The sequence below is a fragment of the Haliaeetus albicilla genome, chromosome 22 (genome assembly GCF_947461875.1).
Source record: "Haliaeetus albicilla chromosome 22, bHalAlb1.1, whole genome shotgun sequence".
Lineage (NCBI taxonomy): Eukaryota > Metazoa > Chordata > Aves > Accipitriformes > Accipitridae > Haliaeetus > Haliaeetus albicilla.
The window spans coordinates 21,241,637-21,262,636 of NC_091504.1; the positions used below are offsets into that span (position 1 = coordinate 21,241,637).

At 38.3% G+C, this 21,000-nt stretch overlaps 1 protein-coding gene across 2 annotated transcripts in view; it reads right to left on the reverse strand.

Moving 5' to 3' along the window:
• The window catches only part of CARD11 (caspase recruitment domain family member 11), a 115,690-nt gene that overhangs the window by 45,045 nt on the left and 49,645 nt on the right, over positions 1 to 21,000 (reverse strand). The window contains exon 1 of one of the 2 annotated variants that reach the window (XM_009921194.2): positions 2,356 to 2,606. The exons of the other annotated variant lie outside the window; for it this stretch is intronic. Within the exon in view, the coding sequence (XP_009919496.1) occupies positions 2,356 to 2,368 (13 nt within the window). The 5' untranslated portion in view covers positions 2,369 to 2,606. Of the gene's footprint in view, positions 1 to 2,355; positions 2,607 to 21,000 lie in introns of those variants that run through there. 2 annotated transcript variants of the gene reach the window in all.

The following is a 21,000-nucleotide window of genomic DNA, read 5'->3' on the forward strand; positions in this document are numbered from 1 at the left end:
CTGAGCCAATTTATTTCTGGGAGACATCAAGGCCTTACAAAAAGAACCAGTAATGGGGGCATAGAATACTGAAAAAAACAAAGCACAAAATCATCATACAAGTTTTGCAGAATGACTAAAAGGAACACAAGTACTTTTCACATCACAAGATGAGTTGTAACAGACTAAGACAGAGTCATATTAGACCTGTATGGATAAAATTAACATCTCGTATGTTATTGTTCTAGGCTTGTGGACTTTTTGCAAGATCCGAAAGACAAAGATATTTTAATGTACCTGCTTCTGTATTCAGAAGAGAATGCTCACAGCTCAAAGGCCACAGTTTGCTAGCTCTGAATCAGAAAGGATATATTATAATTGCAAACATAAAACTTAAGCTCCTTTCACTCATAAGGAGATGGACAATTTGAGAGAGCAGAACAGATCACTAAGAGAATTCTCCCACAAAATAATTCTCTTATTAATTCAGCTGAGTTTAATAAGTGATCCTTATTCAAAAGCCCACATCAGAACATCCCTAGAAATAAACCTTCAGTCTCAATTGTCCTGCTTAAGAAGGTGAGGCTAAAAGGCTTCATCAAAGAAATGTACTTATTTATCATATCTGGTTCAAAGCTTACAAACTTAAGCAAGGAATAATACCAGATATTGTCCTTGGATGCAGTTTTTAGCCATGCCTGATCTTGGTGACTCACCAATATATCTGGTATAAAAGAAATGACCCATTTCCACATCCCAGGAGCAAAGTTACTCCCACTGCAGCATCACAGTTGAGAACCTCTACCTCTGAGACTGGGAATCCCAGGGGAATCAACAGGACAAACACCAGTGTCAGACTAGAAGTTCTGCTATGGGGCAGGAAATTTAAAACTTTATTAAGTTTAGTAAAAAGGCTTATGATCAACTAGAACTATTTTTACAGTTTTCCAGAGACATTTTGAATTGTGCTCTCCCGTTTTTTCATCTACTTTCAGTCCCATCACTAAGCACTGCTGCAGCCTGCATCTTCTGCAAAGGAAAGAGGAGCTGAGCAACTGCAATACTTCCTCCAGTTCCCCTACAGGTACTCAGTGGGGATGCTAAGACAGCAGAGAGTAAGACCATCTGCATCAGTAGTTCCTCCCAATATGAATGCAACATCAAGATAAAAACAGATAGAGAAACCTGGCTGAGAGTTGCGGTAAGGATTTAGGAAGGAGTGGGATGATAGAAAGAGAAGGGACAGAATATACAAAGTCAGGGTAGGCTGTCTGTGAGTGGAGAGGAAGCTGTGGTGTGTTACAGGTGTTAGAAAATTCTGTTTGTGAGACAGAAAGAAACAGAGAGACAGGATGATAGCAGTTATTTGTTGTGAATGACTAGATATGAGTCTGAGAATTGGAAGGAAGCTGTGCAAGTATAAAGGTCTTGTATTTTGGGATGCATCCCCAAACCTCCAAATATGCAAATCCTGCACATGTACATGAAAGGGGCAGAGAAGAAAGCAGAATGTGTGTGCAAGGCCAATCCAGTGGAGAGGCAACACCACTGTGTGTGCAAAATTAGCTGTGCGAGGCAGCAATGTATGCTGTGTATAGGAGAAAGCAGATGGAGTACGCAGTAGGAGTGCATGTGAGAAGCTAGACGAGCAATGGGAAAGCAGAACACAAGACAGAGAAGGAACTGACAGAGGGAAAGGAGAGAAAGATTTAGAACATGGGGGAGGATGTACAGCCTATTGCACAGGCAAGAAAGAGAAGGTGGAGGGAAAGGAAGGGAATGAACAAAGGAAATGTTTGTCACAGAAAATACGCTTGATGAAAAACAGGCACAAAAAGATGGTGAAAAAGATAATAAGAGATGCATTAGGGTTGAGAAAAGAATAAAGGAAGTGAGAAGGACAAACTAAGACAGAAAAAAAAGAAAAACAAAGAGGAAAGATTTTATTAGTTAACAGAAAGCATAAATCCCCAGTGAAGAGATTTAAAGTAAAGGCTAGGGCACAACAGACTATGGGTAGAACCAGAAATTCCCTGGAGATCAGTGCTCATGATCAGTCCTATCATCTCCCCTCTCTAGACCTCCACTTCAACTCTCCTTCCCAGTGCACACTTTCTTTTCTAAGAACACGTTTGCACCTCCAGCTACAGCCTGTTTACCTCACTGAACCCCGAGCTCCAAGTATCTGTGCATGCAAAGTACAAGGAGACCTGTGGAGGGCAAGGAAGGCGCGAATGCAATCATTTTCAAAGAAACATACTCTTGAAAATGAACACAAAAAAGGTTAAAGGTGAAAGTGGGACTTGTAGTGATTAGAGTCAAGTGCTGTCCTAGCTGGCAGTGAGGTGGAGCTGATCTGACAGCTGCTTTCCTTACCTTGGGTGCTCATGAGTGACCGGGCTGTCTTGCTTCAGGCTGAACCTCTCTACATCGCCTCCATGCAACTGTCAGCGTCTCTCCAGGAGTCTTGGAGAGGTTATTTGTGCTCTGCAGCTGTCGAAAAGTAAAGGAAACACAAGGAGCAAAACACCCTCTGGCCCCTAAAGTGCCAAAAGTTTACGGAGAATCGGGAATGAAGGAAGCAAGTGCACTGGCATCAGCATGAACAAAGAGCGACACGGAAAGTAAGAAAAAGTGTGTCAGAGGCTGGGAGGGGCGGAGAAGGAAAATGCAAAGATCTGACAGGAAACCAGACTATAAATCTGCTTAGGGTTTAAAAAAAAACACATTTCTGCTCCCCAGCGATACAGTCTGTTTGCAAATGACTCTGCATGCAGGTGACAGCAGAGCCCTGAAGTATCAATGTAAGCAAATAAAGAGGCACTTTTGCCCCTTCCCCAGGAAGAACAGTGGGCAGACTCAGCAGCAGCATAAATGACTGGCTCAGATGAAAAAGTAGGCTGTCTCCACCGTCTCATTTCTAGTTCTCCAGACTTTTAGTCCACGTTTCCCTCAGGCAAAAGGGAAACCTTAGTGGTGCTGTGCCTGTCCAACCACACAGCATCAGCCCTTGCTTCTCAGTGCACATGCTGGCTAGAAAGCAGGTAGGAAAGAAAAAGGAACGGATGGACTGAACAAAACAGTTTCAAGAACAGTTCCAGGCAGCAGGAGTTCTGGGTTTTCCCAAGGTTTCAAAGGCTTTTCAAGAAAGCATCTATTTTATTAATAACTGCTTTTGCTAAAAAGGTAGTCAATGAGGTTTACTTTATGCAGGCATTAGATTACTTTACAGTTGAATGATACTTTAAACAATGTATTTTCCAAAGGGAGTCTCTGCTGACATAAAGAAGCTGCAGTATCTTGTATTGCTTTAATGCTGGACTCCAGGCTTAAGGCCACACATGCAAATCCAACTGTTGGTGGGTCTCACTAAGGACTTTTACCTGCTAGGCTGCAACTAAGAGCGTCCCTCCACAGGCAAGCCAACGAGAGCAAAGTCAGACACCCAGTCCTTTCCCTTACTGTTCTTCCAGTCCTGCAGGACCAGGAGTCACCATCCCTGCTAGCAACGTCCTTCAGTGCTGCTGTCATCTTGCTCAGGGATCCCTAACTTCAATCACTCGCGTGATGTGCTGGTTCTTGTTCTGCTATTGCCTATAAGACCTCCAGGGGAAAGTAAAGGCACAGGTATCGCTGTGCTCCCACTCTCCCCAGGCTTTCCCCTTTGCACTGGGTAGACACACACAAGTGAAGCCTCACTGGAGTGAGCAATAGATCCTGAGTATGTGAGAATCAGAGGAAAGACCCTTTGAAGGAAGAGTTACACATGTCTAATAGGGATGCATGTTTGCGAGGGTGACCTTCGATAGAGAAAAGCAACTATGTGAATAAGTGCATGAGTATGGTTTTATCTGATGAGAGGAACTAACAGAAATAATAGCAGAAACACCAGGAATAATAAGCATAAGTGACCTATGATAGGTAATTTAGGAATGCAGGAAGGGAAAAAGCATGATGATAGCAATGGAGTGAGAGAATGGGAAAGGAAAAAATAGTTGTTAGAGAATAAAGGAAAACACAACAAATGGAAAGTAAGTATAAAAGTACAGTGGAAAAACTATCAAAGGATACAGCAGCGTCAAAGACAACAGAATGGAGGAAGTGAGATGATTAAGTGAAAAGAAGAAATATAAGGGAGAAAATACATGGCTCAAAGTGTCATTACAATAACACTCAAAAGCGTTCTTACCAAACTGAAAACCTGAACCCCGTGAAAATCATGAGGGAGCAGAATATATTCGAGGCAGCAAAATGCGTGGGGCGGCTCTGCTCTAATTCTCCCTTACTGTTCCTCTAATTTCAAGTGTTTGCACCTGTACCTGGACTGGTGAGGGCCTAAGTTTAGCCATAAAAATGACACTGGAAGGGATTCCAGTTCTCTAAATCAAGAGCACAAAGACTAAGGCAGGCAGGGAATTTCTGTCTCCCACTGAGCAACAGCAGAACATGCTACACCGCTACCAATTTTTTTTCCAGCGAGGACTATACTATTATGTGCTACTTATATTCTTGTGCAATTTTACCAAAATTTGCCTTTGAACAAACTTGCGAGCTGCATGTGACAAGGTGCAGGAAAGCTTCCTGCTTTGAGCAGCCAAAAATCTATCCATGTGACAACTGCATGGTGAGGTTCTGCAGTTTCTGACTGGGGGAAAGCCAGCGAAACCTCGGAGAAAAGCTGTGAAATATAGCTGTAAGAATCGTGGCCTACAATTATTCCATCAAAACCAACATAAGTTATTTTTGAGCCAAGCTTTCTACTGCTTTCACAGAGGAAGCTGATTCATGCGTGCAACAGAGGAACCATTTTAAGCACAACCAGAGAAATGAACTCTGCTGGCAGGAGGCTTTGTGGCTTCACTTCGATTTAAAAACCACAGATCTTCCACACATGGTTCCTAACCTGAAAGGAAAAACAGGCTAGAAAATCAAGTCAAAACTCACCAAGTCTCATTATAGCTTTCTCCTCCTATCCCTAATTTCATCAGCAAATAGGATATCAGACAGTGGACTAGAAAACTGCCCTCCAGAGCCAAGCAAGATGTTAGATATAATTTGTTCCTGTTTCTGCTTTTGTTTTGCTTAATGTTGTAGATTACAAAAAGCTTTCAAAAAGTACAATAACTGTTTTAAAGAAGATCCCACGTTTCCCTGGCCCTAACGTGACGCCCTAGAGATGCAGCAATTATCCAGTGAAGCCTGAGCAGCTTTAAGGAATCTAGCACTGAAACTCAAAGGACCTAAAATTCTCCTAATCATAAAGACTTTACTGGCAAACTGAGATTAGCTGAGCAGGATCCAGTCATCAATCACAAAGCCACACGTAACTGAGTATCAACTTTCTTTTATAAGAATTTACAATCTTAATCCCAGTTTTCAGTTTTAAAAAATTCTCTCAAGCTATAAATGTCTCAAGTTATAAAAATATTATGGTTGAGGTTACAGTTCCTTGAGGCTGGTAGACTGAAGTGATGTGTTTCACACAATGTAAGTGTAGAAAATAATTATGTTCTGTTAGGCAACCAGAAAATTCAAGAAAATCCACTCAGGGAAGCAGGAAATTTTCCTTTTTTTTGGTAAGAAAACCAAATCGCGTCAAAGACATAGCTGTCTCTGTCATCTATTTTTTTTTTTTTTATAACCAAAAAAATCCACTGGAACTTTCAGTTTAGCTAGCTGCCCAGTTAGGGGGTAACAATACTTTTTTTTTTTTTTTTTTTTTTTTTTGTTATGGCTTCTCAGTCTTCTTTCATTAAACCTGGTACAGGAAGCAATAAATTGCACCTCTGCCTGCAAAGGAACTCCCCTCACATGAAAGTCACCTGGCAGGACACACCTGGTATGTTAGCTGTCTCCCTGTTTCAAAGAGATTTCAGAAAAGGAGAGCATATTTAGTTCCTTCCAATTGTTCTAATTCTGCATGATCTGAGCCCTGATGGTAAAACCTGAATAACAAGTGCATCTTAAGCCTTTTGATGGTGTTGCACCTTCCTTTCCTCCAGGCTTTTACTTTGGGATCCTTGCATAAAAAAGCCAGCAAAATTTCAAGGTTATTCTATTATTCTATTAGGGTAATCTAACAGTGGAAAAGACCTGGAATCTTAGATATTCCTCCGTGTTGTTGCTGGCCTCTTAAGTATTCTGCTCATAGTGACTTTCATACCATAACATTGTTATTGAGGTCTATAGGGAAAGCTTCTCTTTCTGTCTGTCCCACAGGAATGATGTAAAATTTGTTTATCCTGTGGAAGGTTCTCCTTGTACACCATGACTTCCTATAGAATGCCTTTTTACAAACTTGATTCATCAGCACTCAGGAGGGTGCTGATAACTCAGAAATGAAGCTGCTGGATAGCTTTAAATAGTTGCAGACTGAAGAGCTGAAAAAAAATAAAAATAAAAATCAGCATTTGGAAGCAAAGAAACACTAAACTGTCCAGCTCTTAGTCTGCTGTTCCTTTTCTTCTATTTCTTTCTTCTCCCAAGAGAGCCATCCCAGCCCATGAGGAGACTGCCCTTGACTCCTTATCAATGTAACAGTCCTGAAAATCCCTCGATACCAGAAACGCATTTCACAAACTAGTGATTTGAGAATTAATATATTGCCTTTCTCCTGCACGCCTGAGCACGGTAGCACCGTATATATTGTTAACACAACCCCTCCAACTCTTTAGAGCAAAGAAACAGAAGTATTAAATATTTTCCACGTTTTACATATTTTATATTATCAGCCTTGCTCAACTATCCTTAGAGACTATCACTCTTACTTATAGATGCTCATAATTTATCATTTTTCTCTGGAGACCTGACTTCCAGAACAGAAGTATTTCCCTATTCAATTCACCAGCCTGTGGATAAGCAGCTGTTAGTGTTCATCTGCCTTTTCTAGGCATTAACATCAAAAATGCCCCTTGATCTTAAAAAGCGTCACACAGCAGGGTTTCTTTAACACCTTTGGGGGTAATAGTTTAAATCCAGTAGGGAAATGTTCTCATCTATAGGTTTATGATACACATTTAAACAGTGTTTCAATTGCCTGAACTATGAAATAAGATGACAGCCAATCATATATCAGTGGGGAACAGAGAGTATGAAATTCTCTCTTTCATTTGACAGTGTTGGGGCTTACGTATTTTTGCACAAAATGGACAGTTTCTGTCGAGTTTGACAGTATTATGGGATTTATCTGTCTGTGTCAGCTGTTAGTATATTCAGCCCTCCTTTTTATGGAAAAGTTAGGTTCAAATCCATTCCAGGAGCTGGGTTCACAACCCCAGCACAGTGGATAACGCCTTGCCAAAAGATCTGGCCTTCACTGAAGCAAAGAATCCACATCTATTCTGCCTCTTCTTGGGGCCAAAGGGAAGGAAGCTCCAGACCCTGTGATGCTCTTTCTAGAAAAGTCAGAGTTAATTTAGTGATTACTCAAACCATTCTCTTTTCATTGCACATATTCATCAAAACTGGGTATGAGCCATAGCTCAGGTCCTTACGCTGTTCCTTATGCTCTTCATTATATGTCCATAGGGCTTAAAATCCAAGGATCTTTAAACTTCCCAGACAAATAATTCTTAGACACAGCAATCAATGAGTTAGGTATTCATATCCATACTCAACAGATGATGAGATGAAGTATTGGGGACATAAGGAAGGAATATTTATTCCCCCTTAAAATTGACAAAAATACAGTTTTTTCACATAGTTTAATTTAAAAAAAAAATCTTATGGACTATTTAAAAAAAAACTGGCAAAAGTTAATAAATCAAGGCAAACACTTATAAAATAACATTTATTGTTATAATTAAGGGGGACAGGGTGGAATCTAATCACTGTTATTGCAAAAAAACTTCAACAGAGTTCAGATCATTGTCACTAGAAAATATAGTGAAAAAAATAATCTTAGTTCAACGCTTTTGTTAAAAAATTTTCTAAACAAATTAATCAGTCCCATATCTCATTTTTTGCTTAAAACTCAAGGTCATCTTTCCCTACTTATACAATAGTAGCATTGTCAATATGTATTTTGATTATTAGACTGTGAAGGATTTAACATATCTGGAATCTGAATGATAATCTATCAAACCTGTAATTTAGTAGATGCAAGAAGAGGCAAGTTACTTATTCTTGCTTGTTTTAATTGGAAGGTTTCTTGTCGTCTTTATAGGTCAACATTTATTCTAATTAAAAATGTATGCATATTTTTAATTGAGACAAATTGAAAACAACTGCAGAGTTTTAATGGCTTGCATTCTTCAACATTTTCTCCCTTTTTATTCAGTACAGATTCTTTAGAAGGTCAGAAGGAGGAAAACTTCTGCTAAGTGCTATGCTCAAAGACACAATATACCTCACAGAAAAAATAATATTAGGGTTAATTAATAAGTGATGCAATATCTAAAACAAGACTTATATATTAATCCACATGGCTTGAATGGTAAGGGAACATTTTCCATAGCTTAAATATCCAGTGAACGCAGCACAGACCTGAAAGTTAAGGACTTTTAAAATACAGACATCCTCTGTGATTCACATAATCTAAGAGTGCTTCACTTTCCTCATCTGTAAAGAGAATCGTGACATCTTTGAACTTGAAACTGTTATATAAATGAGATGTGTCAAAACTGGAACATGAAACCCCACGTGAGCATATCATAAGTAAATGTTATAAAAGCAGGAATTACTATATTGAGTCAAACCAACAATCCATCTCTGCCAGAGAACAGAAACTGTATCTTCCCAAAGTTGGAAGTTGAACCCATCCTTAAGGAAACACACCTCCTCTCTTGCAAAGAAACCACTGCAGGAACATAAGTTGGTTCATTACAGAGCAGACATGGATAAGGCTATGAAACAGGAATTTGCCAAAAGGAACTTGGGCTAAGTCAGTAATTTGATGGAAAAGTTATCAGAGAGCAGAGGTCAGACTGAGCTATTACCGTGTTGTGGTGCCTTATTTCTCCTTATTGTTCCTTTAAAATAGAACAAGATTCAGCCAACATCATATGCACGGGTATTCTGCCAAAGCAGCTATGATAGTTTTTGAAAGCAGAGATTTCAGAGGCAGGTTATGAACACATGATGTGTTCCAAGCAAGAGATAGGAATGCCTACTGAAGCAGGAGCAGTGTAGCACTGGAAAAGAGGGCAGAAGCAGCAGGTAGTGGAGAATTCTTGAGTCATTTTTAACAGCCTGTTAGACTGAACTGGCTGGCATGGCTTACAGCAACAGCCTTCAGCTTATAAAAATCTTGATGTTATACTTGATCAGTATGTGTGATTTGTCTATGACTTGTTACTTTTAAATTATTTTTTCATCTTTGGATGTATTTGTTCTTCCAAGCTCTCATGTTCATTTTCCTTTTAACTGTGTAGCTCCCAAGGGAAGGAAGCTAAGCATTCTTGTAGAAGAGCTCTTAAAATGCATATAAATAGTGGTCATATATCACTGAAGATTTTACATATGTGAGATTAAACATAGCCATAAAACTATATGACTGCTATTTATTGATCCATAAATGAATACCTGGTTTTGAATTTTTAATACTTCTCTTTGAAACAATGGTATAGATTTCTGAAAGCTATGGTTTCTCACTGCATGACAACTCTGTGTTAGAATATTAAATAGTTTTACATCTATATATAGGACTTTCATTTCACTTCATTCCAATACTCATATACCCACACACATTACAGGCCATAAACTTTATAATAAACAGTAATTCACTTGTCATTCATGGAGTCACTTCTGATTCACCTGATGTAATAGAATGCAGATACCACATATCAAAATAACTAATGGAAATGAAATAAATTTAAGCATACATAGACTAAGTCTAGGGTTTTGTCTGTAGATCCAAATTGTCACAATTGTAATAATTTCTTTAATTTATTACATAAATAGCTAATGACCTCTAATAAAACCGAATTCTGATTTTATGATACATTGCACTAATTACCTGGTTCAATGTGTAAATTACCTGACTCTTGTGTAAATCACACAAGTGCTGAGCTTACTGACCCCCATTCATTCACAGAAGTATGCCTGTGTTATATTTTGTATGTAGGAAGGAAAGAACATAGAGATGGACACAGTCCCGTCATATAAGAGTTTAATCTGAAAAAAAATATATTTGTCTAAAATTTAGAGCACTGCACAGTATCCTTTAAGAGTCTAAGAAGTTTGGGATAAAACAAAGAAACAATATTGTCTATTTCTGAAAAGACATCAAATTATGCATTTATCCTATGTTAGCTCACCAAAATACGAAGAACTGCTTAGAAACTTTTAGGCTTAAACTTCCAGTGAGTGAAAGACCTAAATTTTAAGAAACCCCAGTGACTCCTAAATTGGACTTCTGGTGAGACAGAGAAGCAATAATCTTAAGAATATTGACAGAAAGAGGGAACTACCATTTAATATTAGGATTTAGGGAATTACATATTCCCCTTGCAACTACTGCATCAAATTCTTATCCTTACATGATGAAACAAACTATATTCTATATTGTGTCATGGATCTGTTGAGCTCTTTCTCTACTCCAATATAATTGAGGAATTTAACTGTTACTCACACTAATCCTGAAGATTTATCCACAATGAAATAGTCTTTCTCAAAATATACCACCATACAGCCTTTTACTAATTACATACCTGTTGTTAGAGAGTTGCCTTCCTTTCTTCTGAATAGAAGTCATGTATGCCTTATACCGCAGGCTGTTGTATTTCTCTGATCATGAAAAATGAATGTGTGCATAGGAGTATATTTGCTTTCACTGTATTTAACAGCTCACTAACAGGTGATTCAAGTTTTTTTTAGCATCATCCACTTAACAAACAAGATGGAAAACTTTCTTCAAGAATGGTCAGTAATCCATTTCTAGCTGTGCTAGCTTCCCAGGGAAACAGTCAAGTGTTTGAATACTATGGTTTGGGTCTTGAAAGACTAACAAATTGATGATAGGTTGTCATGAAGGCTGAGAGCTAAGGTACTCAGAAAACTATCAGTCTTCTACTGACACATAGGGAATTGGTTTCCTAGTAAGCGTTCTCTGAAATCTTTGTCCTATTCTGTTCTTACAGAGCCTGACTCTGGTGAGTGCTAGATGCAAGGTGCTCATAAAAAGTCAGACGGAGTAGTTGAAACAGAGCATCTGATTTTTCTCCGGCTTTTAGTTTTAGAAATTGTCTTTTTATATAAAAATTGATTTCAGTAATAGTACATTCTTAAATTAAGTACATATTATTTCCAATATGGGAATGAATTCAAAAGTAAGTAAATAAAAAAGGAAAAAAGGTGGGTGCCTGAGGCAATTAAACAGAATTGTTTTCATGTGTGTGATTGGGGGTTAGAGTCCAGCAGAGCTGAAGCACTTCAGGCTCCACTTTCAGGAAGCACAATGCTACAGAAAAACATGAAGTCCTTGCCTGACTCTATGACCATGTGCAGGCAAGAGGAGTGGGAAGGGTAAAACGGGAAGGAAACAAAAAGACTTGCATTTGTAACAGGCTGGAAACCTTTACACTAATGTTATCTTGAGTTCTGCCTGCCAGATATGCGAATAAGAGAGATGGCAGAACTGTGACCAGCTTTTGGAACTGAAACAAAGTACTACAGAAACCCTGTACAGGCATCAGCAGATGCCCTTTCATGAGATCCCTGAAACAAGCAGTGGTTTAATTATGGCTGTATCTGAGTCCAGCTGTGCCCAGCAAAGTATTTCTGGTCCTCTCTTTAATGTGTGACTGGACTTCTTGAACATTTGTAACTTAGTTAAAATTACTACCCACTGGAGGATCCCTATACACTTTTAAAAGTTGCATGTTTACTTTCAAGTGTGCTGTAGTACGAGCAAAATTAACTTTGGTAAATAATATCCTACTGTAATAGTAAGCATACATAAATGTTCTCTGCACAGAGAGTTAATCCAACACATGACAGTAACAAAGAGACAGACTGCAATTTTCTGGAATCTAATGCAGGATGAGAAAAAGGGTGGGTAATCCTCTGTATAGGGGTATAATCCCATTTAATTTATTTTTTAATAGAGAAGGTTTAGCAAATGTTTCACATTTGGACACAGCCTGTATATGGAAATACAAGCAAAGTAACTAGGTAATAACGTAGGAAACAGGCAGGATTTGGAGACAAGAGAAGAGTAGCGAAGATGGGTACATATGTTTCAAGAAACTTAACCCTTTGCAAAAAGACAAATGTACAAGCAGTTAGTAGCCAGCAGATGAAGATCTGCTGGCCAAAAGCTATAGCTCTCCATAGTTCTGTATAGACAAGGAAGCAAAAAAAAACTAATGGAAAAGGAATGGTAGTGAGATTGTCTTAGAACTATTTTATACGTACAGAACACTGTTCTGGTCCCAAAACTATACAGCAGTCACTGGTCTAAGACCTGCATGAGAAATACTCGTACTTGATGGCTTCATAGAGATGACAGCAAGGAAGAAGAGAAAGCTCTAAATATGGAATCTGGAGGTAGTAAAAAAATCATATGAATATTGCACTTGAGCAGATGAAAGTGAAAGGACAGAACAGAAAACCAAACCCTGGACACAGAGCATTGGTGGAATGGGCTGGTGAGCAGGTGTAGAAGAATCAGTAGTGATGAAAGTACAAATATGCAGAACATGGGGGAGATTTTGTACTCATTTCTTGAAACAGACCAGAAATTAGTTTACATTTCTAAAGATAGTGGTAGTGTTCTGCTTTCAGCAAAACCTAAGAAATAGACATTTGCTATAAATAGTACTGTACACTTCTATGAGCCCTTCCTCTGAGGTTCTCAACAGTTACTATTTTTCCCAGAGAAAGAAGCTCAGTAATATTGACGTACACATGCAGAAAAAACAGGACTTGAAATTTTACAGAATAGACACAGCCATTCTCACTACAGGCAAACAAGAAGTGCCCTTCTAAGACATAGCACAACTTGATCCTTATTACATTAAAATCAAGGTCCAACCTTTTTTCCATATGGGAAACCATTGTGGATGCCTTAGGTATAAGAAACAAAACAAGTATGATAGTAAGTAAATAAAGGCCTAGTAAAGATGAATTAACAAGAAAGAAATAGTGAGGAGAAAGATTAAGATGATGATATAATGCTTTCAGCAGAGGCTTTCACTTTGCTGAGTCTAGTCTAAACTGACAGCCCTGGCTGGAAGCTAAAACTCAAGTGTTCAGAGAAGTGGAGAAGGAGAGCTCACTTTTATTTTTTGCTGAGTTGAAAAGTGTCACTTTTCATTTTGCTTTTATAGTTGCTGGAGACCATTACTGCTCACCCCATATTGGCTTTCCCTGCCCTGGAGAAAGTAAATGACATCTGAGAATGCAGTAACTGTGTGGTTTATCGGCTCATTACATGGTACCCCTACAAAACTACTGCAGGCTTATCTGTAACATTTTAGCATTACATCACTTGGATGAATCAGTGTACCAGGGACAGCTACTTTTGTTTATATAAATCTCAACAATTTTACAATAGGGAAGCAGGAACACAATGTCTGCTATGACAAGCCTAGAGGAAAGCATGATCATTACAGGAGACCTTGTAGGAACTTGCTGTCCTTGAAGAGAGGAGGGGTGATAGGGAGAAGTATCAGGATATGTAGTGGACTCTGTACATGGTATAGACACTGGGAAAATCTTATTTCATAAGAATAAAACATATACATCCTTTTTAGCTGAATTCAGAATATCTCCATATGCTGTGAGGGGGTGAAGGTAATGCAGTAAGGAAGGAAACTTTCTGGCATGACCCTGACAGCAGAGGAAGGGGCACTACAAGGCCAACTGCTTCTTTCTGATTACAGGTTTTAGATTAACCCACTGTGAGACTTTCGATGGAGGAGATACCTTTGGGTATGATAGCACCTCTCTTTTTTTTGAATGAATACTCAACGCTCCTGTGGAAGGGAAAAGGAGGAAGAGGAGACAGCATCCAGCTATGCTGCTGGAATTGTCAGAAGCAAAGGGTAATTAATTCTGTCATGGTGCAAAAGAGAGTAAGAGAAAATAAGAATAAGCATTGTCTGTAGGTTCAGTGACTGGATGATACCAGGGTTGTGAAGTCAGAGATTGTAGGATCAATGCACAAACACAACCTGCTGCTCTGTAGCTATCTGTAATTGAGGTAGCTGGCAATTGTCCCTGAAAATAGTGCACTATTATAATTAAGAAAGAAGACTAAGACAAAATTAGCATTCTGAACCTCAATTCTGCAAAGTCTCATGTAAGTTCTTACCCTTCCATACTGTGAACAGTCCTACTGAAGTATCAGTGCATAAAATTAAGGCCATTAATAAGTCTCTGCAGGATCAGGATCAAGGCTTGTATTTTACATCCCATGTTAATCCAGGAAAGTGGCTTCATGAGAAAGACATTAGAATAAAGTAGCCTGCAAAGCTTATTCCATAAATTCTAAGATCCTAGGACCTACTCAAGCTGCACTATTCATTAATATTTCTGGTCTTCCCCCAAATCATCAGAGCTTAACATGATTGCTGCAGCAAAGGGTGGCAAGTACTATTGAAAAGTAAAACATTTACATATGTATAAATCCATACTAAATTCGTTTGCCTTTGTATAGCATCTCCATATTTATATTGATATCTCTGATATCATAAAGTGGTAAAAAGAAGATACTAATTTCTCTGCATTATTTCCAGTGTTGAACATATCAATACTGTGATACAGCAAGGTAAAAGCAGGAGAGAAAGGATAAAGAACATACATCATAAACAGCTGTGCAAATCCAGCATTTAATCCAATCCAGGGTAAGACATTAGCCGCTTTATTATCAGTGCAACAACAGACCCAGAGAAAAGGAGAGCGTTTGGGGTAGGGGTTTTCTCACATGAAAGGTAAAAATAAGACTTCTTCCATGATGTGCTTGTATGACTGTTTTCACTGCCTCAAGCAAGTTGTATCAATCCCTCCACCACACTAGATACCTTCCATTACCTCCACATGGATGCAGAGCAGGTCATATCATATATTAGCTTTTTATTCAGATAGCTAATGACTTCAAACATACAAAAAGTACTAAAAATAAACCCCAGAAAATTAAAATGGAATGGTTTTAGTGTTTACAAACTCATAGGAGCTAGCAGAGTCAGAATCAAAAGTGAAATTTCAGGCTCTGTATAAATTGAAATGTGGATTAAAATATAATTCTGCTCATTTATTTTGTATTTACCGTAGATTAAATTATTATACTTGCCTCTTTTTAAGATTATTTTTCTCCTCCCCAACTGCCCTACTCTTTTCCTCATCCTTGCATGAAAAGAGACAATTCCATTCCTTAGTTCCCATGCAAAATCATATGAAAGAGATTTGGGGTTATTTAAGGTAACTGTGCCTCCAAAACCAGGTCCTTATTTGTTTCCCAATGCTGACTTAAGACAGCAGGCAATGATTTGAAAATAGGAAACCAGAGAATGTACAGACTTTGCAATTTCTAACTTCTTATTCCCATGTATGCCCAGCGATAGACAGTGTTTGCTGTCTCCGTTTAGTCTTCCCCAAAAACCAGCAGTACAACTGTCTCGGCTGCCTTGGTATTACTTGCTTCTCTCTACTTACTATCTGCATGTGTGACACCGATTTATTCAGCCACTGAGTGTGCTTCATAGTTTGGGCTAGGAGGGCTAGCAGCAGCTCTCCTTTCATAAGCAAAACACTTGCATAATCCCCAGCACAAGGCTCTCGGCTCTGAATTGCACCTGATGTGCCAGTTCCATCTGCCAGCGTGAATAGAAACAAGATGTCCAGATCACAAAGTCTGTGAGTGCAGTTGTTGCCATACCCCAAGCAAATTAAAGCAAACGTTACCTTCCTCTCCCTCTCCCCTGCCCACAGTGGTCACTCCCCACCGTACCAAACGGGTGTGACAGCTGTACTGTGGTTTGCTATTTCAAAGACTTCATTACTTTTACAAAATATGTTGCAGCACATTTACCAATGCACTGCGAAGTATTATAAATAATTAAAACTAAACTATTTGTGTCAGAAATAAATGAACAAAGCCCATCTTGCGATGCAGCATATCTGATTTATTTTTATTGCATTCATTTAGAGCATTTGCTAATTCACAAACCCCAGCAGTCCACACAGAGTAGGTCTCCAAAATGTTAGTGAATGCTAGTGAGGTTGCGTCTTCTCTTTAGGCTCATAGAGGAACAGATCACTTTGGGTCAATAGAAAACCTACAGAATAGAGAAAAATAACAACCAACTGCTTCTGGATTTCACATTCTGTGTTTTCCAAGTGTATGCTATTCTGAACGTCTCTTTTTAAGAACCTTATCTGCATTCTGCATTTTGCATTTGCATAAGGGTACCAAATATGCAGAATCACACTCCAATTAGAAATAATTTTAAATACAGCTATGGCTAATATCTACACCTTGAGAGACTGATATTATCTTAGCTGCTCCCTGACTTCCAGAGTGCTTGTTTGTGAACATCATAAATAACACTGCTGCTTTTTAAAGTTTTAGTTTCATGAGGTGAGGATTTCTTTTGGGGGTCTGGGTTATGGTAGTGGTGATCAGACATTCTTCCCTTATTGCTGTGCTATTGTCATTGTCTGTATCACATATATTTCACAAGAAAGCTGTGATCAAATATAGGAGAGGAAAAATAAACATATCTCAGAACTACTGCTAGCAATATAAAGCCATATGTCAAAAAATCTACTTTTTTGCTTCATCTCATTTTTAAAGAGATTCTGGGTGGAAATATATGCAAACCTATAGCCAAATTCCTATATTAAATGCTGAAACAATTCCTCAAAATTAATAAAATCAGAATGCGCCTAAAAACTCTATTTGAAACTATTTTAGAACAAATATATGTGCACCTGTGGCAAAATAAAATCCTGGAATAATCTTGGACCCTTCCACTTCCATTCATTTCATTACAACACCACGTTTCTCTTTACAGCTCAGTCCCTGACAGCAATGACTCCTATAACAGAAAGAGCTCATTGGGCTTTCTTTACTGGAAGAATGCCCTAGAAAGTTGGAAAGCACAAACTTATGTGAGAACCATGAGAAAGAAGAATGCTCATCTCTCTTAAGTGTCTTTTCTTACTATTCTGCCAAAAAAATTCCAAACTCTATGCATGTATTTTAAGTACTATGATTAAATTAATTCATACTATTCCAATATTCATTATCCTACAAAATTTTGCAACTACTACAGAGTTATCTTTGGTAAAATTTCATAGGTTTATTGATTACATGTCAATATTTTAATCACAAACAGTTTCACAGATGGAATATTTTAAATCTTTCCTAAGGTTTCTATGAGCTTCTCTGCGCTATTTTTTCCTGCCATTTAAAGAGGAAATGTATTCTCAGAAGCTAAAATGGATGCGAACAGGTAAGAAAGCAAAGGCTTTGCTTCTATTCTGTTCTGTTCTATACTATGCTACACTGACCTGTTCCATTCCTATGCTTTTCACAACACTGGAAGTGGAGAGGTTTGTAGACCCAAGTTACTGCATTTTTCTGGTAGTTTCCCTGTCTATGAAACTGTAGTGTACCCTTACTTGCATTCCAAGTGCAACAGAGAAATTAGTAGATTTAATCTTGCTACCTTACCACAGCAAAAACACCTATAAAAATGACAGGATGCAAAATTAGGTACCATACCCTCTAATTCTGAAAAAAAGTTGCTATCATGCGTGATGTTTCCCAGCACAAATAGCTCCTAGATACCTGGGCAAATTACCAATTACAAGTGCACTTCTCCCCAGAGTGGATATTTGCACATGTAGCCCTACAATCTGCAAAGTGTACTCAATCTTGCATAAAAAGGACTTAGAAAAATTTATTCCTTGCTGACATGAGTACAAATGCTGCACGGTGAGTGGGGCTTTTCTGCTATGCAATGGGGTGCTTTATGCATGGACATCCACAGCAATGAGTATCTGGTAAGTTAAGATGTAAGGAGAGTGGAGGAAGCAGATCATCTGCTCTAATTCATCGTGAGAGAAACTTCTGCACAGCCTTCATTGTGGAAGTGTTCATGGAAGAACAGTTGAGCTCACTTGAATCCCTCAGCAAGAAATGCCTGGGTCCACACCTCCAAGGACAGGACTTGATACAGCACACTCAGACTCCAGATCTAAATTTCCCTTGTGTTCAATAGGATAGGAGCATGAGTTTACTGCACATGGAGTCTGGCTTCTCCCATAAGGTACTACACTCAAGGTCTGAACTTATGCACATAATTATTATTCCACTCCAATCATCTTTATGCATGAACTGGATTTATTTTATTTTTCTAAGCCATTATTTAATACAATAGGCAGTGCAGAAACTAAGCAGCTAATACAATCACTTCTGCTGTGTACTGCATGTTTATCTGGCTGAAAATGTAAAAATGTCAGAATGCATGAAGTATATCAGAAGTGTCAGTAGGCCTGTTTGTTATGCAAAAGAGTACCAGAGAAGTTATTTTATTTGAAAAAAATATATACTCCAAATTACATTTTTCCTACTATACCTTCAGTACTCAAGAGCTAGTTTTAAAAAAATTTTCTGACTGATTTTTTAGATATAAGTAATGCAAACCAAACGATTAACAAGGCTCAGATCCAGACTGAGATGTAAATATGCACAGCCGCTTTAACCTGAGCAAGCTTGTCATACCTGAGTTTTTAAACAAATTTGAACAGTTAAGGTGCCTTCCAATTCTTACCAGAGAAACAGCTCTGATGCCTATTTTGAGTTGACTAATGCTGCAGAGACTGAAATCTTCTCAAAGGACCCATGTTTCAACAAATGCTACTCGGTTTTAACCCTGAATGATGCATATATTTGGTATCGCTTACTTTCTACTTCATATATAATTTTCATCAGAGGGAAGCAGCTACAGAAGGATCTACTGTGGTCACCTGAGTACAGTAAATTTTTTATACACGTGAACTTCATCAGGGATTGCAGTTCAATTTTGGTCTTTGGGAAAGAGTTCCGTTACCGTGATAGGTAAATGATGCAACAACATTTGAACCAGTAACAAGTAAACCAGAATACGTGACTCTTCATCTTCAGCTAGAGAATCAGCTCTGCCAGCAAACAGGCGGAGTCAGTCAATGGACATGTGTTATACCAGGGCTTACCAGTGCCCTTCAAGCACAGTGTAAATCCCATTTGCTAACAAAGGCAGGGGCTGAAAGGGAGAGCTCCATAAGTAGGACCATGAACAAGAGCAACTGGAGCTGGAGGACTGGCTACCCAGCACCAGCCTGGGATGCAGAAGACACTGACTGTTGAGTTATATTGAGACTTTAGTCTGTTATATTTATTCAAGAATGCCTTAGCCACTAAAGCAACAGGCAGCAGTGTATTAACACAATCACCATAACAATGACGACTCTTCATTATTGAAGAAACACTATCTAAATCACCCCCTTTTTCTATTAAAACATTAACAAAAATCCCCAATAAGTAATCTGCATTTCACAAATGATAGTGACCTAGGTCTTCTGCTGCTACAAGCATAACTTGCTTTAGGGCAATGGGCTCTTAACAGCCATTGGTTTACAGCAAATGAACATTTATCTGATTTTTTATTTTATTGTATTGTATTTCTGTAATGGTGCTTGAAATTAACATTTTTACTCTGTTTTTTTCACTCTTTTTTGATCATTAATGTAGTAAATTATACCAGCAAAATGAGTACAACAGTTTCATCTGTGTCCTAACAACCTATTAACTTTAAGTGTCTGAGTAGAAACTGTGTAGCATTTGGAGGTTGACCATCTTATTTCTAAGGTCATACTTGGGACTATGGACCTAAACCAAACCGACTCCAACTCAAATTCACAAGAAGAATCCTATCAAATTAAAAGCATAAAGCAAAGGAGGAAAAAAGAGCCCAGACACATGGTTACATCATCAAAGCTAAAATAATCTATAGCTAGTCAAAGTGCTTCAGTGACATCCGCAGGCTATCTTCCTGTGAGGCCCCTATTGTATTCTCCAGATTTTAAAAAAACCTCATAAGTTCAGGTATTCAGCAAGCTGCTGGATATAATTTATCTTGCTTTAATTTATTAGAATGTGTCTCTATATCACTGTTCTTATTTTAACAAAGAGGTTTTTAAACTGGTAAAACTAAATGTATATTTAATTTATTTCATCCAGTAAAGAATCCTTGAGAAAATCAATTTCCATTTACAAAGGTATCCCAGCAGGTTGGCTGTCCCATTACTGCAGTATTGTACCTCTTACATCCAGGTTTATGTGACATATGGTATCATTTCTTCTCCATGATTCTATTACTTTTGGAAAACTATGTTAAAACATCTTTATAAATGTAACTTAAAACTGACAAAAGCTGTGAAAATTAAAGTCAGTGCTGATCACTGGCAGTTTTGTTTGCACACCTGATGATCGATGCACACATTTTCATATCTCTGCCATCATATGACCAAACAAACTTCTTATACTTCACACTCCCAACTACTGAGATATTACCAATAGCACCATTTCTAATCTGCTAAGACATGAAGTGGTTCTGTACTGCTGCTTTTTTATTTAATCAGAAATGAAAAAAAAAATTTTTTTTCACTGGTGTATAGTTATTTCTTAATCAAACGACACTATTTAAATGTCTGTAGTGGGCATCCTAATGCTGAACCACTGACAGATTTAAAATCTATTGCTCTGCAAAGTATGGAATCTCAAAATGTGCACTTCATCCTCATAGAGAGCTGGGAATCAACATTTTCAAAATCTTCACTTTAATACTATGGTTTAGACTGAACATAAGTTAGTGTGACTGGTTGTCATGTACGTGGGAAGACTTGCAAAACTCATATTGGGTTCCCCTACTCATAAACTATGCAACTGTTTAAACTTCCTTGGAACCACACTTACCTAGATCCCAGGACTGATAAACATCACATTAACACATTTAGATAGCAGCAGTTTTTCTAGTCCACAGCTGGAGGAGCAGTTGCCCTCCAAGGTGATGTATTCAAAAACCACAAGGTCCC